This window comes from Taudactylus pleione, unplaced genomic scaffold (assembly GCF_031769625.1).
Source record: "Taudactylus pleione unplaced genomic scaffold, aTauple2 ptg000758l, whole genome shotgun sequence".
NCBI lineage: Eukaryota > Metazoa > Chordata > Amphibia > Anura > Myobatrachidae > Taudactylus > Taudactylus pleione.
In genome coordinates, this window is record NW_028285160.1 from 738,348 (window position 1) to 765,561 (window position 27,214).

At 46.1% G+C, this 27,214-nt stretch overlaps 1 protein-coding gene across 1 annotated transcript in view; it reads right to left on the reverse strand.

Moving 5' to 3' along the window:
* DNAH11 (dynein axonemal heavy chain 11) overlaps positions 1–27,214 on the reverse strand; it is a 361,565-nt gene that overhangs the window by 161,107 nt on the left and 173,244 nt on the right. The window contains exons 40-45 of the mRNA XM_088457375.1: positions 19,151–19,283; positions 12,980–13,107; positions 11,804–11,952; positions 4,214–4,367; positions 2,698–2,829; positions 552–725 (exon numbers count right to left, since the gene is read on the reverse strand). Of these exons, the coding sequence (XP_088313501.1) occupies positions 552–725; positions 2,698–2,829; positions 4,214–4,367; positions 11,804–11,952; positions 12,980–13,107; positions 19,151–19,283 (870 nt within the window). The remainder of the gene's footprint in view (positions 1–551; positions 726–2,697; positions 2,830–4,213; positions 4,368–11,803; positions 11,953–12,979; positions 13,108–19,150; positions 19,284–27,214) is intronic.

Sequence of the window (27,214 nt, forward strand, 5' to 3'; positions counted from 1 at the left end):
TAAGAGGCTAATAAAGAAATGTCAGTTTTTCCAGTCAGTCTCTCATTGCCTGGGGAGGAAGCTGCTGGCTTGCTGAGAGACACCATTGCTACTTAAAGTGAGTGCTGTGCTATATTGCTGTTTTTTGTGACAATAGGAAGCCTTTTGTATTAGTTAGAGTCGGACAGGCTAGGATTTTTGTTTGTTTTGTTTTTACTTTTGCTGCAAATAAAAATAGCTGAGGCCATTTGTACCAAACACCTTGGACTGGTGTGCTGTGAATTGGCTGCTGCGTGGAAAACCATACCGTCTACACCAGGAGACGGCTCCCACAACGTATACAAAATTTACACTTGCTCCATGAACACATGCTGTAGTATACATAATGTATGATGTACACAATATAGTAAATGAGAGATAAAGAAGAGTCATTACTGAATTATCTTATAATGTGCACAGCATTGTATGAATACTACATTATAAAGTATTGTCATAAATAGCAATAAGTTGACATTTTGTACAATAAAAACAATATTTGTCCAAGACAATAATAGTATATATTGTTAACCCACCTGCAGAGGGGTCTCTGGTTCCATTTCAAATTTGGGGACTTTATCACTCCATGGGAGGAATTTCCTGGTTTTGCTATCCAAGTAATAATCAAAAACTGTTCCTTGGGCTGGAAATTTCACTGCTTTCATTTCTTTGATCCACCAATGACTAAACTCAGCTCTGTAATCTATTAGCTAAAAATAAGAAAAAGAGCAAAATAAAATACTTCAGGTTAACTTATTAAAAACTTCAAAATATGGAGAAAAACAATATATTTCTATTTATAATGTTCCTATTCCCACCTGACAAGGAGCCTTAACTCTGGGTTTTATAACTGTGGAATTGCACAGCCAGACAGAAATGCACATTGTGTAGACCAGGTTTTCCCCAACCACGGTCCTCAAGGCACACTAACAGTCCAGGTTATAAGGATAGCTATACTTGAGCACAGGTGACTTAACTACTACATACCTCAGTTATTTTGATTTAACCATCTGTGCTCAAGCATGGATATCACTAAAACCAAGACTGTTAGTGTGCCTTGAGGACAGAGGTTGGGAATTACTGATGTAGAGTATAATACAATTTTACTTATGCTGCATGTTCTCCTCAGTATCACAAATGTAATAATTAGCACCACCTGTGGATCTGCTGGTACCCCGGCATCGGAATCCTGATCACCGAGACAACACCGGTGCCGAATCCGGGCGTGACTCGGAATGCAGACAACGGGATCCCGGCAGACAGCATCCCAGTCATAAGGACACCGGGGAAAGGTAAGTATCAGCCACGGGGGTGGAGAGTTAGGTTTAGGCAGCTCTGGGAGACTTAGGGTTAGGCTGTGGGAGGGGGAAATTAGGGTTAGGCTCTGGACAGGGGGGTTAGGTTCAGGCAGCACCGGGGTGGGGGTTAGGGTTAGGCACTAAGGGGGGAGGGTTAGGTTTAGGCACTTACCGGGAGGGTTAGAGTGCGGGGTAGGGAAGGTTAGTATAAGGGTGCAGGAAAGGAGGGTTAGGGGGTAAATAGGACAGGGGAACATTACTTACCATTCCCCTGACGGAATTTAAACCATCGGGATGCCGCTGTCAGTGTACCGAAAGCTGGCATCCCGTCCATCAGTATTTCCTACCGATTCCCTTTTAACATGTGTCAGCCAGTAATGAATACACCTGTGTACCAACTAGGAGATCTGGAAAACATGCACTGCTATAGATCATCTATAGGGTTAATTATTAATACTATTATCCAGTGCATGAGGAGACCAATATGTGCATATATGTCCAGAGCAGTGCTAGGTTCTTCTGCTGCTCCCCCAGACTCCCGGAATTGCTCCCATGCTCTGGAATGGTGCCCACATGTGAAATAAAAACATTCAGCCCTACTGCCGCACATAATGGCTTACTGTGATCGCTGGTCCTGTATATGATGGAATTATGACACTGAATAAACTTTGTATAACGCATATTAAAAAGCTGGATAAGTGCTAAATATGTTCTCTTCATTGGCCTCTAAAATCAAGCATTTGTGAACGCCCCCCTCTAGAAATCCTGTGTATGCCCCTGTATACTACTCTGAATACCGAGCTTCACTTTACACTTACCTGTACAGGAAAATGTGAAGTGAGAAATAAAAAATAAACACATTTAAAAAAAAAGGTAAAAAATGTTCATGTAAAATTTTATTTAATTTTAAAATATCTGATTGGTGCATGGGGAATACTGTATAAGTAAGACAGTACACATTTTTTAATAGAGCTCAGTGTAATGGAAAATTAGTCGCCCTTCTTAGATTGTGTTTCCATTTTACCTTGGTTGTGCCTGATCATCTTTATTCTCTCTAACCTTGTTCTTGAGTATGAAAGAAAAGATGGGAATATCAAGAAAGAAAACACACAAAAGACTAAGCAATTACACAAGAGTAGGAGAAAGAGAAAGTTAATAAAGGAAAATTACATGGTGACGAGCAGATATAAAGACTTTGTAGTGTTTGATGTCATGTGCATGAATATTTCACCCTTCTTACAGTCACACTGATGAATGAATAAGCTTTCCACCATTTTAACATGCTAGGCTTCTTTTGACGCACTGTTACACATAAGACAAAGCTATTTGCTACAGTCTAAAATGCATGCACATAAATATCGTCAATCAAACTGCTACAACAAACCTGGTCTCTGTGCAGGGCCCCAGCAAAGGCCCAGATACAGGCGAAGACAAAGTATAACTCATATAAGTCTCTTGATGAGTCTGGTGGGACATTGTCTGGGGTCAAGAGACAGTCCAGTAGAGAACACAGAGTCTACGGGGGATCAAGAAAACAGTAAGAAACACAAAACAGGCTTTCACAGTGACAATTATCCATTGACTAGATCACAGGTTCTCAAACTCGGTCCTCAGAACCCCAAACAGTGCATGTTTTCCAGGTCTAATCACAGTATCAGAAGTGAAATAATTAGCTCCACCTATGAATCTTTTAAAATGTGTCAGTGAGTAATGAATACACCTGTGCACCTGCTGCGTGACCTAGAAAATGTGAACTGTGTGGGGTCCTGAGGACAGAGTTTGAGAAGCACTGGACTAGATTCTACAATAGTCTTCACATCATGAATTAATATGTTCATATTAATAGAAGATATAAATGTTTGTCAACAAGTACTCAATTTCTTACAGGAAGGTTCTTTACATGATTTGTCCATCATCTGTGGCTTGCCCTGCCTCTCTTCTGTGTGTGGGAGGCAGGAAGCCAGCTCACCAATGCACAGATTGGCAACTGCCTGGCGGGCTGTAAGGCTACTCTTACTGCTGCCCCAGTGACATTCTTTTCGATAATTATTGAGAGATTTTCTATCACCACAGTGAGCAGCAGATAAATAATCCCCTTGCGGAGAACCAGATGGATTGGAGTACTAGAACTGTATGGATGTAGTGAAGGTCAGCAAGCTGTGGTCGTGTGTAATGGCTCTTGGCTTCATCTAAAGGGTGACTGTGTGGGGGGGGATTATATACTACATCGATAGCACAATTAAAGTGTTTTAATGCTAATTCCTCTCATAAACCAATATATTGACATCTTTAGTTTTTAGACTTGCTGAGAGATATAAATATTTGTCACTTTACTCAGTATCAGATAATTCAACTAAGGAAAAATAATGCATGTGAACATTTATTATCTACAGTCTAATTCAGGGGTGGCAATAAGCGGCCCTCCAGCTGCAGTGGGACTAGCCATCTCAGCATGCCCCGCCAGTTTTGCTATCAGGGCATGCTAAAACTGTAGCAGTACATGCTGGGATCTGTAGTTCAACAGCAGCTGAAGGGCCTCTTATTGCCCACCCCTGAATTAGACTGTAAATAATACATTTTCACATGGTATGGAGAAAAGGCGTCAGCAGTGGTCATCCAGCCTTTTTATATGTGTGTAAAAGCGTTGCTCCATGATACAAATTGATAAATAAATGGATACTTAATCCTATGGTATCTCTAGCTTGATCTGCACCATTTTGCTGTATAAATTGATTTTTAGTAGCAGGTCTTAATTCTCACAGTGATTTTAATGCATTTCTTTCAAGATACATGAGAGAACATGTCCGTCCTATATGAGTGAAATAAATGCCAGCAGATTTAAGCTTAGTCCATCAGGTCAGATGGTCCCTATCATCAATTTAGAAGGTGAAGCATCTTACCTGCACCATGCTGTTCTCTGAAATGGGTGTGATGGTCTTAAAGTGGCCGATGCGGAACTGCTCCAGACACGGAGGCACATACTTGTCAAACAGGATGGTCAAATTGGCTTTTTCAGTTTGGCTATTTCTGGTTTCTATCCAGCTGGTCACATACCTGACAGGGATCACAGAGAAGGTAAAACAAGTTTATGGTGATGATCCCATTCAGAGCAGAGACACAATTATAATCCTTACAGAAGAACATTCTGGCTTCGTCTGTGCTATTATGGCTCTCCAATGTAAGATAACCCCCTTCTTAATCTAACTACCCCGTCTTCCATTACCTCAAGCCAGGAAGCCAGAACTCGTTCCTCTTAAGCCTAGAAAGACTTAGGGCCTCATTTATCAATGAGCTTTATCACTCACAACTCATGATAAAACTCATTGCGTATGCTAATGGTGCTCCAGCCAATCAGCTCTCAACTGTAATTTCATACAGGTGACAGTTGGGAGCGGATTGGCTGGAGCATCATTATCATATGCAATGAGTTTAATCACTTTAAAACTCGTTGATAAATGAGGCACTAAATCTGTTTATTCCACTTACACAGAGCTCTATTGAAGAGTTATGGATGGTTCCTGAGGCTCTTAGCTTCTCTTAGCTTCATGTAAAGAGGTCTGGAGGGCACCACCTATTTGCTAAATGGAGGTTTAGTTTATATTAAGGACGGGTTGTCCAAAAGCTAACAACCACTTTAATATAATTGCCACATAGAATTCATATAACAGGAAAATGCAGTATTTCTGCTGACATTTGTATTACAATCCGTTTAGGATCTTTAAATCAGAAATCCAGCACTTCCCAGTTCCTTTCAGAATGTTCATCTTCTACTGTATGTGTATCAGGTGTCTTATAAAGTAGACTTCCCAAGTTACAGATATTTGGTGGCCAAAAGCAGAACTGTCCTAAGAAAAATGAGACACATAGGAGCCGGTGGTTGATTTAATACTAGGTGATGTATAGCTGAACAACACTGTGATGTTTGGCTGAACACATCATCGCCTATTACGGTGGAGAAATGTTGCTAGTTTTCCTGCTCACTTCCATGGGAAGGTCGCAGAGTGCACTCCGTGCAATGGCAAGAGGCACTCAAAAAGCGATCTAGAAGAGTGTAACACTAATATACAGCATGAGTGCGAAAGCTACATATGTATACTATATACAAAGGCACCAGGGTCGTAGCTAGGGTAGTGCGGCCGGTGCCATCGCACAGGGCACCACAGGGCAGGAGGCGCTGTTTGGGCCTGTCAAATTTCTGTTTATTATCATTCTCACTTATAACTTTCTCTTATTTCATCCCCAGCATCTCCTGGCCTCCCCTATCTCTTCCCTGACCCTTCCCCATGGCCATCTGGCAGTTCTGGCAAATGCCAGATGGGCCGATGCCAAGATGGGCCGGTCCGGCTACTGAGATGCCCGGCCAAAAATCCCTCCCAAAATGGCCGCAATGTAATGGGCTCTAGTGTCCATGCTCAGCTGGAGGCGGAGCTATTGCTTCCCTGTGTGCTGCACATCACAGTGCACCCCTCCGCGATCACTAGTGACAACCACCTCGGCGGGTACCCCTCCCCTCGATCACATCCGCGCCTCCCCACCCACCAGCGATCACAACAGCCCCCCCCCCAGCAGGTCCACTCCCCGTGGGTTCACAACAGCCGCCGCTCCCCCCCCCCGCGCGGTTTCCCCCCCACAATCATGACCGCGCACCCCCGCCCACGTGTACCTCCCCCCCACGATCAAAACAGTGCACCCCCGTGGGTACCCCCCTCCCCCGCGATCACAATAGCCCCCCTGACAGGGCTGTTGATTTCAGCCAGGATTCCGAGGAGAAACCGGATGATGGAGCGGGGCTGCGAGAGAGTGACTGGAAGCAGCCCAGCAGAGGGAGGAAAAAGGTGAGTTATATACTGTATATAAACTATTGCTTACTGTACACATCACATACTGTTCTCCTTCCCTTTTGCCCCTGTGTATATACAGTCCTCCCTCCCTATCCCCCTGTGTACTGTCCTCCCTCCCTATCCCCCTGTGTACTGTCCTCCCTCCCTATCCGCCTGTGTGCGCTGACCTCCCTCCCTATCCCCCTGTGTGCGCTGACCTCCCTCCCTATCCTCCTGTGTGCTGTCCTCCCTCCCTATCCCCTGTGTGCGCTGTCCTCCCTCCCTGTCCCCGTGTGCGCTGACCTCCCTCCCTGTCCCCCTGTGTGCGCTGTCCTCCCTCCCTATCTCCCTGTGTGCGCTGACCTCCCTCCCTCCCTGTCCCCCTGTGTGCGCTGACCTCCCTCCCTCCCTGTCCCCGTGTGCGCTGACCTCTCTCCCTGTCCCCCTGTGTGCGCTGACCTCCCTCCCTGTCCCCGTGTGCGCTGACCTCCCTCCCTGTCCCCTGTGTGCACTGACCTCCCTCCCTGTCCCCCTGTGTGCGCTGACCTCCCTCCCTATCTCCCTGTGTGCGCTGACCTCCCTCCCTGTCCCCCTGTGTGCGCTGACCTCCCTCCCTGTCCCCGTGTGCGCTGACCTCCCTCCCTGTCCCCCTGTGTGCGCTGACCTCCCTCCCTATCTCCCTGTGTGCGCTGACCTCCCTCCCTGTCCCCCTGTGTGCGCTGACCTCCCTCCCTATCTCCCTGTGTGCGCTGACCTCCCTCCCTGTCCCCCTGTGTGCGCTGACCTCCCTCCCTATCTCCATGTTTCGCTGACCTCCCTCCCTGTCCTCCTGTGTGCGCTGACCTCCCTCCCTCCCTGTCCCCCTGTGTGCGCTGACCTCCCTCAATGTCCCCCTGTGTGCGCTGACCTCCCTCAATGTCCCCCTGTGTGCGCTGACCTCCCTCCCTGTCCCCCTGTGCGCTAACCTCCCTCCCTGTCCCCCTGTGTGCGCTGACCTCCCTCCCTGTCCCCTTGTGTGCGCTGACCTCCCTCCCTGTCCCCCTGTGTGCGCTGACCTCCCTCCCTGTCCCCCTGTGTGTGCTGACCTCCCTCCCTATCCCCCTGTGTGCGCTGACCTCCTTCCCTATCCCCCTGTGTGCGCTGACCTCCCTCCCTGTCCCCCTGTGTGCGCTGACCTCCCTCCCTGTCCCCCTGTGTGCGCTGACCTCCCTCCCTGTCCCCCTGTGTGCGCTGACCTCCCTCCCTGTCCCCCTGTGTTCGCTGACCTCCCTCCCTGTCCCCCTGTGTGCTATCCTCCCTCCCTATCCCCCTGTGTGCGCTGACCTCCCTCCCTGTCCCCCTGTGTGCGCTGACCTCCCTCCCTGTCCCCCTGTGTGCGCTGACCTCTCTCTCTGTCACCCTGTGTGCGCTGACCTCTCTCTCTGTCCCCCTGTGTGCGCTGACCTCTCTCTCTGTCCCCCTGTGTGCGCTGTCCTCCCTCGCTGTCACCTCCTCTGTGTACTACACTACATCGGTGTGCCTCACCACCTCGGTGTACCTGTCCACCCCTGTGTGTCTCACCAAAAAAGTGCAGGGTTAAAGAGGGATAAAGTTTGAGTGGTGCAGGGGGTAAGTAAGGGAAGGAGGAAGAGGAGCAGGGAAGACGAGACATTAAGGGAATGGTTGTGTATAAATCCCCTTCTGTTTCTATACGTGGAAGTGACGTGCAGTGAGGGCGGAAATGCGGTTTCCTGCCCATACAATCCACCAAAAGAACATAGCTGTCCCCTCGCGGGCTCGCTTCGCTCGCCACAAGATTGTATTCCCCCTCTATGCCCACGTGGATGGTAGAGAATGACGTTGGACAGTAACTAATGACATCATGGTATAGAAACGGAAGGGAATCTATCCACTACCTTAAGGGAATGCTGACAAGATCACATTTTGAGTGGCAACGCCCTTGACGCATGGCCACACCCATTTTTTTGTGCGCGTGACTACGGCACGTGCACCATTAAACACACATTTTTGAAATCTTGAAGTTTTCCAGAGCCGCTACTTGTTCGTATTGCCCATATACAAGTCTCTTTCCAGTGGGCACCGGAGCAGGAGATATTTCTATGTGAAGAGTGACAGTCGGTTTGTAGATATATATATATCTGCATTGTAGGCACTGCCATAATGTATTGCAATGGCCGTGGTGCTCACCCAATAGATAAGTAGTAAGCCAGTCTTGTGGCACTCTCCGGACTTCTTTTCAGTGTAATAACGCAGTCACAGTTTCGAGTTTATTGACAAACTCGTCATCAGGACACACACACACACACACACACACACACACACACACACACACACACACACACACACACACACACACACACACACACACACACACACACACACACACACACACACACACACACACACACACACACACACACACACACACACACACACACACACACACACACCAATAATGTCCTGTTCTCCAATGCAACGCGCCCGGTGCCTCTCCTATATGGATATGTATCTATTGTGCATTGGACGGCACACTCTGGGTCTAATAACTTCAAGGAAGAAAAAAAAATCTCCAGGACACTGAGATATGGTCGACGTTTCAGGGCACAAACCCTTTTTCCAGGATTTGTGCCCTGAAACCTCGACCCTATCTCAGTGTCCTGAGATTTTTTTTCCTTGAAGATATATATATATATATAAAATGTAGTGCATATGCCGGCGGACGGGATGCTGGGCGTTGATGCCGGAATCCCGATGCCCGGCAAAATGCAGACGACGATATCTTGAATGGGACCAGGATACCGGAGTCCGCTATGTGGCTCCTGGAATCCCGAACTAAGGATCTGGATAAGTATCTGTGGCTGCTCAGGGATGGGGTTTTAGCTTTAGGGTTAGACACCCCCGGGAAGGTTAGGGTTAGGCTCCGGGAAGGGGGGTTAGGGTTAGGCACCCCCCAGGAAGGTTCAGGTTAGGTACCACCAGGGGAGGGTTAGGTGGGAGAGGGGAGGGATAGGGTACTTACCAGCCAGCGTCAGGATTTTCAATAGTCAGGCTTCCGGAGTCGGGGTTTGAAGCCGTGGCTCTATATAAAAAGGTAATAACCAGGGGTGCACTCACCAGTCTTTATGCAGTATTCATTTATTGTATTATTACAGTATATCACATAGAGATAATCAGAGACTTCACATCAACATTTCAGTCCGGTACCTGGACCTTTGTCAAGATAACCACATAGGTGGACCAAACACACTATATGGGGGTATATAGTGTGTTTGGTCCACTTATGTCGTTATCTTGATAAAGGTCCACGTACCGGACTGAAATGTTGATGTGAAGTCTCTGATTATCTCTATGTGATATAATACAATAAATAAATGACAGAATATCTCATCGGACGGGCAGGCTGGACGATCCGGCATGCCCGACCAGTCAATATTTTACCCTTGGTCACCCTACCTACGTAATGGTCATGACACAAGGTGGCAAATGTCAAGGTAACAAAAGTTCTGGCGATGGGTTGGAACCGGGACTCAGGAGGATGGGTAAAAGTACCCAAGTTTCTTTAGGGGCATGGGTGTACAGGAGAGGTGTAACCAATATCTCCAATATGCAGCAACCACACACAACTCACACTATAATTATGCTGTAAATGAGAGGTAGTTGCCATGCCCTCCCATGTAATCATGCACACCCTCCATACCTGGGCCTGCTGAGTGTCTTGGCAGCCCTGCTGGGACCACTCTATGGACCTCATTCAGAGGCGATCGCAAGAAGCGATCGCTCTCTCTGAATGAGGGCTGCCACTTCTAGTTTTTTGGTGCGGCCTCCTGGTCGCAAGATAAGCTGTGGGTTACCACCCACAGCTTAGCTAGCGACCAGGGTGATGGTCGTGATGGTGATCACCATCACGACTATCGGGGCTTGCGACCAGACCCTAAGGTTGGGTCTGGGCACTCGCAAGCCCCAGGGAGCTTTCTGCAATGATCGAGCAGGAAGCTCCCCACTGACATCACTGATGAAGTCAGTGCGGCCGCCCACAAAACGGTAGGCGTTCCTAAAGGAACGCCTCTGTTTTGGAAACCACCCCCCGGCCCGCCTACAAAAAGGGGCGAGCTGTCGATCAACATCGACAGCCGCCCCTTTTGTAGCGAGCTCCGGAGCAACAGAGTTTTTCAGTCGCTCCAGGGCTTGCGCATGTGTAGTGCGGCCACTGCGCGTGCGCAGGGCCACCCAATCGACCCGGTTGCGAGCACATCGGTGCTTGCGACCGGGTCTGAATGACCCCCTATGTGTGTAATGGCCATTATGGTGTATGGTATAATGTGTAAGGACCATTACAGGGTGTGTGGCATAATATAGAGTAAGGGACACTACTGTGCGATGTAATGTGACTAAAAGCACACATCCACCTAAAGACATGAAAACGACTGCATGATTATGACATTGTAGTCGTTTGTCAGTCTGTGATGTGCCTACACTAAACGAGCATATCGTCAGGTTGTACAACATATATGCCCATGATAGGTGGCTAAACGACCAGTGGGAGCGCGCATCGCTGGTCGGTTTAGAAATTTTTTAAACGATGTGTAAACGATTTTCAATTCGATTATTGAACGATAATGATATCGTTATCATTCAATCGCTCAATTTAATCGTCTAGTGGATGTGTGCCTAAGGGGCATTACTGTGTGGCATAATTTGAATTGAGGGTACTATCGTGTGGTCACGCCCATTCCCAGCGAGACTAAACCCAGGGTTTTTTTTTCAAAGCGCGCCTACGCCGCGCTCTTTTCCTCCTTGAGGTGTGGGGGTGGGCACCAATGCTCTTTATGTACACAGAGCAGCAAAATATGTACTTTCGGCTCTACTTTGGTGGCACTGATGTGACCGCCTCCGTGTTCAGCTCCCCTGCCCTAACAAAATACTACAATGATCACTATCTAATCCTCTACAAGTGCTAAGCTAGGGCTTGGTCAATTGAGAAAATGCCTTCCCTTATGCTTGTGTGTGACTTACACCAATGAAGTGCCAGCTTTACCTAACAGAACCAACCAAATACCAAATGTGTGACTATGGCACATGTATGAATCCCCTGCAGGATGAGCTCTGTCTATTTTAATACAGAGAATGATATATACTTGTATGTTGTTAATTATTAATGATGTTATTAATTATATTTATTTATAAAAGTATAGACTAAGAAGTAGGAGGAGTCAGAGATAGTAAGGGGAGGAGTCTACGCCTGGGGCCAGATGCTGACGCCAAGGTGGGCCTCTGTGTTCTTTAAATGCCAGGGCCTATTTTTAGTCCCAGTCCGGCCCTGCCCATGAGGTAATTCCCCTTTTTTGGGTGCATTATGTCCCTTTGAATAATGAATGGGGCGCCAATGCTCTTTCTGGCACAGGGCACCAAAAAGTCTAGCTACGGCTCTGAAAGGCACTACCATATTAACCATTTCAATTAGAATTCAAACTATAGCCTGTTACTGTAAGAAATGGCAGCACTTATGGACAAGTGCTCACATTTGGATCCCTAAAACTTAACAAATTCCTTTGTAGTGGGGCCTAAGCTTTGAGCTATAGCCCAGAAGCTTTCAGAGACTGGTCTGTGATGCACATTATGCTTTAATTACTTTGCATTATAATTTATTTTTCACTTTTCCCAGTTACTTACGGATTCCAGCCAAGATCCTGGGGGTTGACATAGAGAATTCCTGCTCTAGACACAGTGGCAGGCGTTGCCGTCTTCAGATGATGAATCTCAAAAACCAAACGCATCATTGGAGTCAGAGGGATTCTCTCGTTGCTTGCAAGTGTCAGGACCTACAGTACATAGGATAAATAAACTGTACAGTATGCTACTTTCTAATAATCCAACCAATAGCCTACAAGTCAAAACCTTAGTAATATTCCTACCATCACTTGCAGAAGATAAAATAATAGCTATGATTTGTAATTTAAACATCATATTATTAATTAAAATAAGTGAGGGCTCAGATTCAGATTCAATCCTCAGAATTCTCTTACAAGCATTTGGTATACTGATGATTCATAAAATATGGATTTGTAGCATTTAATTTTATAGTGTTCATAATAATTATTTATAAAGTTATTTATATAGCGCGCACCTATTCCTCAGCGCTTTACACAGAGTAATGAAGGGACTTTCTAACAGCATAATATAGGAGGAGACTTTACTAATGATATTTATATACAATATTGTCCTGATGTAATTGGTCATTGAAAAGCTGGAGAACCACAGATCAGATAGATTTCCACCAACGATAGCCGTATACAGGAAGGCAAATAGATTACAAAATAGGGGCTGAGTCTGAGTCGGACAGATCGCTGTATACGGGCGCACGTGGTGAGCTTTAGCGCACAGCTAATGCGCAGAGGTGAATTTACACGTTTTGTCTATGTCTGTCCTATTCTGATTCGGGTGGAACTTGTATCTGTCCTTCTGTGAAATTGGGAATTTTGGGGCAGGATCTGGGTGGTAACAATCTATGGCACAGAGCCACCCGACTTGTAGGAGTGTCATGGGCATGTATCTAAAGCTCTGTGTGATTGGACGCCTGTATCTGACGGATCTCTTGCACCTGCGATCGGGGCGGGGCAAGTACCCATATTAATGATGGTGGTTAGGGCGGCTGGCTTAAAATCAATGGCTGGCATGGCTTTCTGCTTGCAGATACACAGACCCCCGCATTAGCCCTACGGAATCTCACCTTAGCATAAGTTGGTAATTCAAGGTTCCGCGGCGGCCCGCAGCTACAGCCACTTTGCATGCGACTCAGAATCAGCCCCATAATGTAGAAATAGACAAGTCTTGTTAAGTTGTATTCACCTTATTATCATCCATTACTGTATTCAGGGATTCAATCCACATAGGATCAATGTCGCCATCAAGGACAATCCACTTAGGACCCTCGTGACTTATGTTAGCCTGTTCCCTCATAAGACTAGAAAACAGACCTGGAGAACAAACAAAGCCTTATAATCAAAATGGTGGTGTTTGGTTCTATTCTCCTATTTCTATATCCAATCACACTTGTAGCCAGAAAGCTGCCATGCCATTAGTCAGTAATCATAATTGCCTCATTAATCAAGCATATCCAATAGCAGGCTGAGAAGTAGGAATAGGCCAGTCTGCATCATGTGATCATAGTCTTAGCCTTAGTTAAGCAATATAACTTAGGGGCCGATTGAATTCAATGCAATAATAAACCTCTGCCCTGAGCTATCCAATTAGTGCCGCTACCATGCGGTAAGCCCCAGAGGAGCTGTGAGGAAAAATGTTAAATGCCTAATAATTGAGTAGTTCCGGGCGTTCAACCCCTTGAATTTGTCCCGTAATGTATCAAATTCATAACCTTTTTTTCAGAATGTTATTCTACTGTATTGAGTTTTATATAAATAACAAAAAAAATAATCCCACCCCCAAAAAAACTATGGGGTCAATCCAATTGACTGGGAAGGGTGCGAGTTACCGTTGCCATGACGTTAAAACGCCGGCAACAGCACGGCATCTCGCTCCCCTCATGGCCTGCTCCGAGCCCAAATTCGCTAAATTTTGCTAGGAGTCCTATGGGGCTGCGAACACTTTTATGCAAATTTGGGCTGCCGTCAAGTGTGGCCATTGTCGTGATCACTAGCACTCGTGAGTACTTCGCGTTTAATTGGATTAAGCCCTATATATATTCCATTGAACCATTGAATAATTTATATTAATCAAAGATAATTTCAAGGAAAAAAATATAAATGCTAGTTCTAATGGAAACATATACAGCTCAAATATCAATACAGTGCAGTATATAAATAAAGACAATTAGTAAGCAAATTAAATAGTAAATAGTGCAATAAATAAATGGAAACTACAAACACTACCAGAATCAACTAAACATATCATATTGCGTAAGAAAAACAACTAAATACCTGTCCCCCTTATTTAAAAAATTACATTATTTTAGCAAGGTGCCTTAAATTGAATCAGGAATGTCATGAACATAAGTTAAAAATTTGGAGAAATATTCAAGTACTAGCATATCAGACTTGGGGCAAACTTTGCAAAATTATTATATAGAATTGTAACCATAACATGCAATAAAATCGTGGGTTTGCATGGAATTAAATTTACTCTGTGGGGTAAATTTACTAAAGTGAGAATTTTTAGAAGTGGAGATGTTGCCCATAGCAACCAGATTCTATTATCTCCTAGAAGGTGCTAGTTACATGTTAAGTTTAAGTACAAGCTGATTGGTTGCTATGGGCAACATCTCCACTTTTAAAAACTCTCACCTTAGTAAATTTACCCCTGCGAATCAATTGAAATGTTATACTTTTAGGGGCCTATTCATCAACACTAAAATAACGTTTTTAAGGACATTTTCCTTAAATAACGTTATTTTGGTATTCATGTAGCCACTTAGCACAGGAGATATCACAGATATCTCCTTGCTAAGTTCCCCTGCGTTAATTTCCACACTCCCCATACATTACTATGGGGATGTGGAAATTGTGGTATTCATCAAATTCCGAAAATTATAAATTTTCGGAATTTGATGCAGTTACTATTCGCCACTGTGAGGTGGCGAATAGCAGGTGAAACTTACCTGTATCTGCGTGTGCAGGTCCCCCAACGAGTCCCTCCGGCGCTCTGCTCCGTCCTCAGGCTCCGGAGGCTGGTCGGACATGTGTGCTCCCCAGCAGAGCACAAGAAAGTTTAGAAAAAGAAAATTTTTTTTTTTACTTTTTTCCAATCTGTCATGTGGTCTGCTGGGAAACCACATGACAGACCAGCAGGATGGAGCCGGGGGCTGCTGCACGGACAGGTAAGTCGGGGTAGGGGGGGGGGGGGGGGGAGTCGGGGGGGGTACAGAAACTTACCGCATCTGTAGGCAGTGCTGCGCTGGTTTTACAGATGTAACAGTGCATGCGCAGCACTGTTTCCAGATGCGATAAGGTAGTGTAGGCAGGGAAAAGTATCTATTTCCCGAAAAGCTGTCATCGCAAAAATGACAGCTTTTCAGAATAGATACTTATGGAGAGGTGGAATGATGAATTCCACCTATAATTAGCTAGAACTCCATGAGAGTTCTAAAGCTAATTATCTCCAGAGAATTTTTAAGTTTAATGAATAGGCCCCTTAATCAGGATAGTAACAGGCTGTAATTTTATAATTTTTTTTTTTGCTCTTTTAAATTGAAATGGACCATAAATGACATTTCATTGCCAGCTTTGGAAAATAGAGCACAGTATGGCCCAAGGAAAAAAGGTTACTATTGGTTTGAAATGGCTTGCAATACCCTGTGTTTGGAGTTTAGTATACCAAATCCTGCTACAGTATACAGAGTCCAATATCACAACATTTCTTATAATACATTTGGGGGGGGCTCATGTAGAATTAGACAGAATTTAAGTCTAATTTGCATATATAAAATATTACGTCTGGGTCATTTCGATTGCAAAAATCAATGTAATAATGCTAATAGGTTGCAGCAGCCACAATACTAATGGTAATAGAATCAGTAGGAGGGATTCAGAAGCACTCAGCCACAGCCGGCCTGCCCATCTGGCACTGCTGGCAAATGCCAGAAGGGCCAATGGCCAGATGGGCCAGTCCAGCCATGAGTAGGCCTGGCCGAGCAGCTCCCCCTCCCAGCGCTCTACTTGGCCAGCATGCTTAGAATGGAACATGATGCACGGCCATATCTCCCATGATGAGTTACCACACCCCCACAAGATCTGGCCACTCCCCTTTCATCTATGACACACGCACAAACAGAATGTGAGGGCCATATTACAGTCCCAGTCTGCCCCTGCACTAAGCCAATCAGAAATGACCAACGACCATCATCATCAGTTCATATTTTGCATCTGGACTGAAGGATCTGCAAGTGACCCATTTCCTAACAAGTGCATATGCAGATTTCTCATGCTCAACATAGCAAGTCCGCAGCACAGTCATATCACAGTGGAAAATCAGGAACGGGGAGTGACACGACAAGGTGCTCAAGTCCAACAACCTCCAGGCCAACGCGGTGGCAAGCAGAAAAAATGTCTTCCACGTAAGCCAGCGCAGTTCAACTGTCTGTAACAGTTCAAGAGAAAAGCCAAATGGAGAGCCCGGCGAACCAGGGATAGGTCCCAGGGAGCCACTGGGGACACGAATGGTGGTTAAACGTGGAGAACTCCTTGAAAGAAGGTCCGCACATCAGGTAACAGTGCAATCTGTCTCTGGAAGAGAACCGACAAAGCCGAAACCTTGACTTTCAAAGTTGGAGAGCTGGAGACCCAAGTTCAGACCGGTCTGCAGAAAGGAAAGTACACGGGGTGGCAAAAAGATCTTGGGTTAAAACCCCTAGTCGCACACCAAGCAAAATTGGTACACCAAACCCGGTGATAGATCCTCGCCAAAGAGGGCTTCCTAGCATTAAGCATGGTTTGAATTACCCTTATGGAGAACCCCTTTGCTCTCAAGCTGGATGTCTCAAGAGCCACATTGTCAAAGCAAGACAGGCCAGATCTGGATGGAAGCACCGACCCTGTGACAGAAGATCCGGCCACAGAGGGAGATACAGTGGTGTGTCTATGTAGAGGCCCAGCAGATCTGCCACCGAAGGCAAGAAAGCAGACTTAGATGCCACCAGAGTAGCCACGATCTTGTCCAATTTAGGTCCAATGAGAATGTCTCCTAAATAAGGAAGCACCTCTAGAGCCTTCTTGGACTCGGTGTCCATCCGAGGTGCGTAAACAGAGAGCTCTTCTGGCTGCAATGGCACAAGCCGACACTTTAGAAGTCAAAACTACTGAATCTATGGCCAGCTCGGACAAGTAGAAAGCTGCCTCCCTAACATGCCCCACCAGGAATACCAGGTCTCCCCGGTGAGTGCCACAGGTAAGCCTAAAACATCCACCCAGAGTCCGATTGCTTTAGCCACTCAAGCAGACGGGAGTACTGGATGAGCCAGAGCACAAGCATTAACATAAATGATCTTCAAGAAATTTTCTAGCATCCTATCCATAGGGTCCTTGAGAGAAGCAGTGTTAGGAATAGGAAGAGAGAGACAACCTAATAAGCCTGTTAATATGGGCATGCTTCAGGGGATTAGACTCCCATTTACCACTGCTGGGAGAGGGTAAATCAATTGATGAGCTTAGAAACCTGAAAGCGTCGAATAGGGAGTCCAAGCCTCCGCTAGGAGATCTTCCAGCTGCACTGAAGAAGGGAATTCAGTTACTGCTTCTTTTGAAGCTTAAATACAGGTGCCTCAACCAGGAGGATAGATTTTACTCCTTTAATAAGAGCCTCCACATCTACTGGAGACATAGCCTCCTCTGGGACCAAGGAAGTTTCAACTTCAGAGGTAACAGAGACACTAACTTCCTCGTCCGAGGAAACTTCAGAGTCCAAACCTCCCCCAAAAAGTGGCGTAGAGCTCTTGCGAGCGTCAGGCCTGCCTCTAGGAGCTCTATCTTTATCTAGCTTCTTCTAAAATGTTGCTGACACTAAGCTAGTCGCTGGATGGACTGAGAAAAGAACTGCATCCATGGAGGTTCCACCATAGGAAGCTGGGATGCAGAGATAGGGACAGGGGCACTGGAGCTGCCAACCAGTCTACTAACTGTGACATTACCGGTGCCAACATGGATGCCAAAGCCGGTTCCTGAAGGTGCCTCCTGTTGCAGGGCCTTAAAGCAACAGACACAAAGGCCATCGTGCTCTGCGTTCTGAGGAGAGATGACGTTAACACATTTCCTACAAGTGTGCAGCTCTGTAGCCCCCACCTCCTTGGGAGCCTTATTTCTGGACATCTTTAAAGTCACAGAAATGCCCACACACAAAGTTAAATCAATGTGTACAGGGGCAGGTAAAGAGGGTCTAAAAAGTGTGGCAATGCTATGTATATAATAAATATAGAGCTGTACTCATCCGCTGCAAGGGATGAGCCCCCGGTGACCAGTAAGGCACACAGACACAGAGCAGAAGTACAAACACTCACATGCACTGAGACGACTCAATGCTAGGAAAAAATTTGGGAAAATAGCGCTCAACTATCCAGCTAAAATAGCAGGAAGGAGCTAAATAATTTATATATATATATATATATATATATATACACAGGAGCCCCTGAGCTTTGTTGGGCAGGCTGTGGAGAAAATGGCCGTTCAGCAACTCAGAGGAGGAGGATAGAGGGGAGGATCCTACCTGAGGCTTGTAGTCTACGATGAGGAAGCACGCCCCAGGGTTGGGGGAGGGGCTAACACCGCCTACCTCCCCTGTCTGGCAGACCCTGGTGGCCTAGTGGGAGACCCCACTGCCAGTATCGCAGGGAGCTAGATCACCTTGTCCCCGCTGTGCGCCGGCTGCAGCTCTGGTGTCTGGAGTCCGTGGCTGAAGTCAGTGACCCAGTCACCAGTTCTGTGGCCACCGGTTACTCCTATAGGACGCCTCTCACTGCCTACTCAAAGTAAGCTAAAGTAAAATAAAACAAAAAGAAAAGAATAAACTGAGGGGGACCACCTAAAGCAGCACCCCCAAACAATGGTGCCCAACTCCTGCCGGCACCAAACTCAAACTGGCTGGTGGTGGCTGGGGGCGGGGTATAGAGGAGACGGAGCCTGGGCTTGTGAGTAATTTCATTTAATTCTCTCCAGGCTATTCCCAGCATTATCCTGTGCCTCCTAGTGGAGGAAGAAGAAAAATACAATTTGTGGTTGGGAAGGGTTGCACAAATTGTGCTTACTTTTAACTGTACATGAGCACTTTAGAGGGCAATTTAATATTGTTCAAAAGTGAACCTTGAACTGAAAGAACAATGACCAGATATTTAGTTCATTGTCTAATGCTGCAATATTACAGCCGTTGTTATGCATTTGCTGTAGCCATCACAAGCTGTGGGCATTGGAGAATCCAAAAAGGGTTGGTTTCGCAGGACTTAGGGATCCTCTGCAATTGATAAATAGGCACTAACTACAAATAACATAAATTTTAATGATCACAGGCACAGATAACTACCGTCTTTCCACTCTCTTGTGCTCGGGTGAATAAAGCCAAACAGTTCATCAGTGGTCACAGCTTTTGGGTTCAAATCATTCCACACTGCCTTCTGTTTGCGGTTCATGTATGTCCGGTTTAGAGTCTTTAATACCTGAAAAGTTTAAGGGCAGATTTATTTATTTAAAAAAAATCCTCCATATAAAATGATATACCCAATGGCAGTATATTTTCCTATGCATTCCATTATTTTCCGATTAGTTTTCTGATATAAAGCATTGGTAATTACCAAGACGTTTTGAGTAAAATGGAAGCAATTAAGTGTACAGACTGTAGTGTAATTAGTTGTGATGACAGATAATAAATACAGAAGTATTGTATGTGTGCAAGAAAAAAGAAATTATACAAATATCTGTCACAAAGCCGGATCTCGAATGAAGTCACAAATTACAGGTTAGGGTTTTTTTCCACTTTTTTCAAGGTCAATTTATTTGAAATTAAAATAGCTTAACATATAAATTATAATTGTTCGCTTATGCGGAAAACCTATGCAGTTTTAATAAGATCTATTTTTAACAACTATTATAAATGACAATTGTTTAACCATTTACATCCTGGCACCGGAAATGAAAAAGTTATTATATTATAAAATCTATTCACATAACGTAGAGAAAGATGAAACCTGAATATTACAACTATAGCTTTTCTGGTAGCTCTGCTTAATTAGTTAGTGAATTTATTTTCCCTCTTTAAAGGATATTTTCACCATAAATCCCACAGGTACAAATACTGTGTCCATGGTTTACGGCACTCAAAGGGGTATATTTACTAAAGGACGATACTGATCGACTGAAAATCGATCAACATCGATGTTGTATTTCACACATTTACTAATACTTAAAAAAAACAAATAAAAAAAATGTCTGTTAGTAAATGGCTGATTTAGCCCCAGAAACACAACATACCCCAAAGAATCTGTGATCTATTGCTATGAATTAACTGGTAGCACTATATGCTAATTTTATGGTGATACTGATCAGGTGTATTCCTCTGTGCATTTGTCCATGATAACAGAGATGTAAATGGCCCGATTGCTATACAGATTTACCCTCAAACGCCAATCCTTTCTGACGACTGACGCGACTTAGAAGTTCCACCATGAGTAGTAATTGCTGTGTTTGAGTACTTTTTCCAGAATTTTGTTTCTTAAATTCGCTAATAGTGTACTAAGGGCCTGATACAGCATGGGTCGCTACTGCGATCGCGGCTGCGTAATCGCCCGCAATTAATCTGCAAAAATGAGAGTAATGGTAAGAACTTACCTTGGTTAACTCTCTTTCTCTTTCTCTGAAGTCCATAGGGTCCACAGGGAGATCTTGGGGGTATAGCTGGATCTGGATCCCAGGCACCACGCAGTCAAAAGCTTTACTCCCAGGATGCACTGAAACCATCCTCCTCTATACCCCGTCCCTGAGCCGGTTGGTAAGTAGCCAAAGGCCGCAGGAGGAAAAAGAGAGAAGGAAGACTGGAACACTTGAGAATCACACTCACAGAGAAGGAGATGGAAAAACGGCGACCAGTATAAGCACCCACATGAAGCCAGGTGCGTCAGGGCGGGTGCTCTGTGGACCCTTTGGACTTCGAAGAAAGAGAGTTAACCAAGGTAAGTTCTTACCATAACTCTCATTTTCTTCTTCAGGGTCCATAGGCTCCACAGGGAGACTTTGGGGATGTCCCAAAGCAGTCTTTTTAAGGGTGGGGACGTTCCTGCGCTGAGAGGAGAATCCGGTGCCCAAAGGAAGCATCCCGAGAGGCGAAGGTGTCAAATGCATAGAACATCAGAAAGGTCTGGATAGAAGACCACGTGGCCACCTTAGAAAGCTGAACATCTGAGGCGCCATGGTGAGCTGCCCACGAGGGGCCCATAGACCGAGTAGAATGAGCTTTAACAGAAGCCGGAACAGGCAGGCCTGCCTGTGTGTAAGCCTCTGAGATAGTCATACGAAACCATCTAGCCAATGTTTGTTTGTTGGCTGGCCATCCCTTCCTGTGAAATCCAAAGAGCACAAATAAGGAATACGATTTCTGAAGGGAACTGGTCCGGTCCACATAAATTTTGAGAGCACGGATCACATCCAAGGAGGCCTCACCCGCTGAGAGGTCAGGTGACTGAAAGGCTGGTACTATTATTTCCTGATAAATGTGGAAATTAGAGACCACTTTAGGAAGAAACTCAGGGCGAGTGCGAAGCACTGCCCTATCCTGGTGAAATATCAGAAAGGGAGGATGACTTGAGAGCGCCCTTAATTCTGACACCCTCCTGGCAGATGCAATTGCCAAAAGAAATAGAGTCTTAGCTGTTAACCACTTAATTTCTACCGAATCTAGTGGTTCAAATGCAGGGCCCTGGGGGGCCTGTAGAACTACCGCCAAATCCCAAGGTGCCACCGGAGGGACAAAGGGAAGTTGAATCCAGAGAACACCCTTGAAAAAGGTGTGGATATCCAGGACTAGAGTTATCCTTTGTTGGAACCACACAGACAGTGCAGAGACTTGCACTTTCAACAAGGCCAGGCGGAGGTCGATGTTCAAACCAGTTTGAAGGAATGCTAAAATTCTGAAAATACAAAACACTTGAGGGTCTTAATCCCTTGTGTGACACCACTGAAAATATATATACCACACTCTGTGGTAGATCCTGGCTGAGGCAGGCTTACGTGCTCGAAGCATCGTGCTGATGACCGAGCTAGAGAATCCCTTGGACCTTAAGATGGATGTCTCAAGAGCCACACCGTCAAAGACAGACGACCCAGGTCCGGGTAAAGGCAAGAACCCTGAGACAACATGTCCGGACGTTGAGGGAGCAGGAATGGAGTGTCGACGGAGAGACTCCGAAGATCTGTGTACCAATGACGTCTGGGCCAAGCTGGAGCCACCAGCAGGACCGTGCCCCCGTCTTGCTTGAACTTCCGAAGAACCTGAGGAAGCAGGGATACTGGAGGAAATAAGTATGCAAACTGGAAGGTCCACTTCACTGACAAAGCGTCCACTAAGCTTGCTTCGGCATCTCTTTTCCTGGACCCGTACACTGGCAACTTGTGATTGTGATGGGAGGTCATGAGATCCACCTCTGGGAGACCCCATTTGTCCACTAGGAGTTGAAACACCTCTTGGTGAAGAGACCATTCCCCTGGATGCACATCGTGACAGCTGAGGAAGTCCGCTTCCCAATTGAGACCCCCGGAATGAACACTGCCGAAATGGCTGGGAGGTGACACTCTGCCCAAGTCAGGATGCATGACACTTCTGTTATTGCTGCCCGACTTTGAGTACCTACTTGATGGTTGATGTACGCCACCGTGGTGGCGTTGTCGGACTGAACCTGCACGGCTTTTACCTGAAGAACGTGTCTTGTCATCATGAGGGCCCTGTACACAGGGCCTGATTCAGAGCCACTCGTAAGCGGCCGCTCGTTCGCTCTGAGCGATGCGTATGGGTCGTAATGCGCATGCGCAAACCAGTCATTGTGGTCAGAAATCGTGCGCTCGCAAAACAGTGAGGGGCTGCTAATTTGATTGACAGAATGTACCGTTTGTGGGTGGTAACAGGGGAAGGTGCTTGAAAACGGGGGAGTGGAGATCCGAACGCAGGCGTGCCTAACGGTAAAAAGGGCGTTTAATGGGAGTACATAATTAGTAAAGGAGCGTCATCGACCACGTCACTTGGTTGTCTTTTAGCCTGAACTGCTCGCAGTGATTGCGGTAGGAAAATCCTACCACAAGCACTGTGAGCAGTTCTGATGCCTTTCGATGTTCCTGATTAATCTAATAAATACCGGAGATGACGTGTGATGCGAATGGCAAAGGGGCGTCTTTACAAAATAGCGAGCGCATTCTTCGGTCGCTCGCTCAGACATAGAGGCGTCAACAAACCGCAAAGAGCGAGCGCTCAATTTAAATAGCCAGACCCTTTTTTGGAACGACCGTCCGCAAATAGCGTCCGGGACTGAATCAGGCCCACAGCCCGAAGTTCCAAAATGTTGATTGGAAGACTTGCTTTGCCCGCTGTCCAACGGCCCTGAAATTAGTGCGGGCCTGTCACCGCGCCCCACCCAGGAGACTGGCGTCCGTTGTCAGAAAAAGCCAATCCAGCCACCAAGAGAGACACAGGCGCATCTCCGGAAAAAGCACCAGCATCTGAGTCCTGATACGGTGGGGTAATCCGTTCCACTTGGAAAGTATCAGGCCCTGCAGGGGCCTTGAATGGAACTGGGCATATTCCACCATGTCGAAAGTGGACACCATAGATCCCAGAACATGCATTGCCGAGTGTACCGACAACCGGCGACTGAGCAGACAACTGTGCACCTGCAGTTGTAGAGAGGAGATGTTTTCTGGAGTTAGAAAAATTCTCTGCTGATGAGAATCCAGAAAGGCTCCCAAATGAACCACCCTCTGTGAGGGAAGTAGGGAGGACTTTTTTCCAATTGATCAGCCACCCGTGCGCTTGTAGACAAGCGATAGTCAGGTGCAGATGTTGCTGAAGTACTTCCGGAGAGCCTGCCAGCAAGAGGAGGTCGTCGAGGTACGACAGGAGTCGAATACCCTGACTTCGTAGGTGGGCTGCCATGACAGACATAATTTTGGTAAATACTCTTGGAGCTGTGGAGAGGCCAAAGGGCAGTGCCCGAAACTCGAAATGTTGTTGCAGAATAGCAAACCGCAGGTAACGCTGGTGAGAAGGCATTATGGGGATATGAAGGTATGCATCCTGAATGTTCAGTGATACCATGTAATCCCTAGGCTCCATAGCCAGTATGATGGATCGTAAAGTTTCCATCCTGAACCTGGGCACCCTGAGGAACTTGTTCAGAGATTTTAGGTTGAGGATAGGCCGATGAGACCCATTCGGCTTTTGAACCAGAAAGAGTAGAATAGTAAACAGTCCTGCGCTGAGATAGTGGAACTGGAACAATTACCCCTTCTTTCAGCAAGGACTCTATGGCTTCCTGGATCTGCAAGCCCTTGTTCTTGTCCAGAGGAGGGCTCATGCAGAAAAACTGGGGAGGTCTTCGACGGAATGAGAGAGCATACCCTTGAGAGACCATTTCTTTTACACAAGCGTCCTTGGAGGTGAGGCACCAGCGCTGGGCGAACTGAACAAGTCGGCAACCACTCTGGGAGCCCCAAGAGGGAGGCCCGTCCCATCAGGTTGAGGGTTTATCCTCTGGCTTGGAAGAAGGACGTCTGGCACTCCAGGCCTGTTTCTCAGGCTTAGAGGTCGACTTGGCCACTGATTGTCTAGGAAAAGAACATTTGCCCAGCTCTCAATTGCCTTGGCCACCCATGAGATAGCCATGGACGGACGGGTCACAGCTCCCGAAAGAGAGTAAATCGATTTCAGGCATGTCTCCACCTTCCTGCCTGTAGAATCCTTCAGGGAAGAAATGGAAGGCATAGGCAGACAAACACTTTTAATCAGCGAATAACATGAGAATCTACCGCAGGCGGCGATTCCCACTTCTTGCAATGACCCAGAGAGAGGGAAAACTGCCGAAGTCACCTTTGCCTGTTTAAACTGAGGGTATTTGGATTTAGGGGCAGGAACGTCATCATCAATATCAAGTATGGATCAGACCGCCCTTACCAAGGCTGGAATATTAATATTTGATTTAAGCTCCATCTCCAGTGCAGGGGAATCAGAATCCGACCCCTCAGCCACTTCCCCATCATCTGATGACACGTCTGTGTCCGATAGCTTCGTATACTGGGATGACAATACAGGACGTTTAGATGCCGTCTGAGGTCTTTCATTCCACAACATGGTCTGAAAGGCCATAGACGAAGCTGCCAAACTCTGAACTGAACTAGCTAAATCATCCACCCAGGGTGGATGTACAGCTTTCGTAAGTCCCTGGAAGGGAATGACAGACTGTTGTGGTACCAGAGGGGATTGCATATAGAGCGGTAATCCTTGGTAGGGAGTGACAGTCTGTGGCACAGGAGTAGACTGTAACAACTGCGGGATACCCTGAGAGGGAAAGATGGCTGGTTGGGGTAACCCTATATGGGGCAAAACAGCCGGGACCGTCAGGCGATCTGCAATGTACGCCAGTACCTGAGAAAAAAACGCCCAAGGGGGATCATGTCCCATTATTGGGGCTTTTGAGGGGCCAGGCAACTGATAGCACCTCACGCGTAACCCATCCTGAGTTAAATCCTCCTTTCCTAACCCTGCAGCACAGCGCTTGCAGGAGAGCAGAGTGGGTGCAGCCGTGTGCTCGACCTCCTCGTCAGACATGTCCAACAATATATTATACAGTCAGGTGCATAAATATTGGGACATTGACAGAATTTTCATATTTTGGCCTCTATTCACCACCACAATGGCTTTGAAATTAAACAAACAAGATGTGCTTTAACTGCAGACTTTCAGAGTTAATTTGAGGGTAATTACATCCAAATCAGGTGAACGGTGTAGGAATTACAACGGTTTCTATATGTGCCTCCCACCTTTTTAAGGGGCCAAAAGTAATGGGACTATCAACTCAAAAGCTATTTCATGGACAGGTGTGGGCTATTCCCTCGTTATTTCATTATCAATTAAGCAGGTAAAAGGTCTGGAGTTGATTCTAGGTGTGACATTTGCATTTGGAATCAGTTGCTGTCGAATCTCAATATGAGATCCAAACAGCTGTCACTATCAGTGAAGCAAGCCATCATTAGGCTGAACAATCAAAACAAACCCATCAGAGAGATAGCAAAAACATTAGGTGTGGCCAAATCAACTGTTTGGGACATTCTTAAAAAGAAAGAACACACCGGAGAGCTCAGCAACACCAAAAGACCCGGAAGACCACGGAAAACAACTGTGGTGGATGACAGAAGAATTATTTCCCTGGTGAAGAAAAACCTCTTCACAACAGTTGGCCAAATCAAGAACACTCTCCAGGAGGTAGGTGTATATGTGTCAAAGTCAACAATCAAGAGAAGACTTCACAAGAGTGAATATAGAGGGTTCACCACAAGATGTAAACCATTGGTGAGCCACAAAAACAGGAAGACAAGATTAGAGTTTGCCAAACAACATCTAAAAAAACCATTACAGCTCTGGAACAACATCCTATGAACAGATGAGACAAAGATCAACTTGTACCAGAGTGATGGGAAGAGAAGAGTATGGAGAAGGAAAGGAACTGCTCATGATCCAAAACATACCACCTCATCAGTGAAGCATGTTGGTAGTAGTGTCATGGCGTGGGCATGTATGGCTGCCAATGGAACTGGTGGCTGCCAATGGAACTGGTTCCCTTGTATTTATTGATGATGTGACTGCTGACAAAAGCAGCAGAATGAATTCTGAAGTGTTTTGGGCAATATTATATGCTCATATTCAGTCAAATGCTTCAGAACTCATTGGACGGCGCTTCACAGTGCAGATGGACAATGACCCGAAGCATACTGCAAAAGCAACCAAAGAGTTTTTTAAGGCTAAAAAGTGGAATGTTATGCAATGGCCAAGTCAATCCCCTGACCTGAATTCGATTAGCATGCATTTCACTTGATGAAGACAAAACTGAAGGAAAAATGCCCCAAGAACAAGCAGGAACTGAAGACATTTGCAGTAGAGGCCTAGCAGAGCATCACCAGTGATGAAACCCAGCGTCTGGTGATGTCTATGCGTTCCAGACTTCAGGCTGTAATTGCCTGCAAAACATTTGCAACAAAGTATTAAAAAGTGAAAGTTAGATTTAGGATTGTTTAGTTTGTCCCATTACTTTTGGCCCCTTAAAAAGTGGGAGGCACATATAGAAAGCGTTGTAATTCCTACACCGTTCACCTGATTTGGATGTAATTACCCTCAAATTAAATCTGAAAGTCTGCAGTTAAAGCACATCTTGCTTGTTTCACTTCAAAGCCATTGTGGTGGTGAATAGAGGCCAAAATATGAAAATTCTGTCAATGTCCCAATATTTATGCACCTGACTGACTGTATATATGCAGTGGGGCAAAAAAGTATTTGGACAGCCACCGATTGTGCAAGTTGTTGCACTTTAAAAGATGAGAGAGATCTGTAATTTCCATC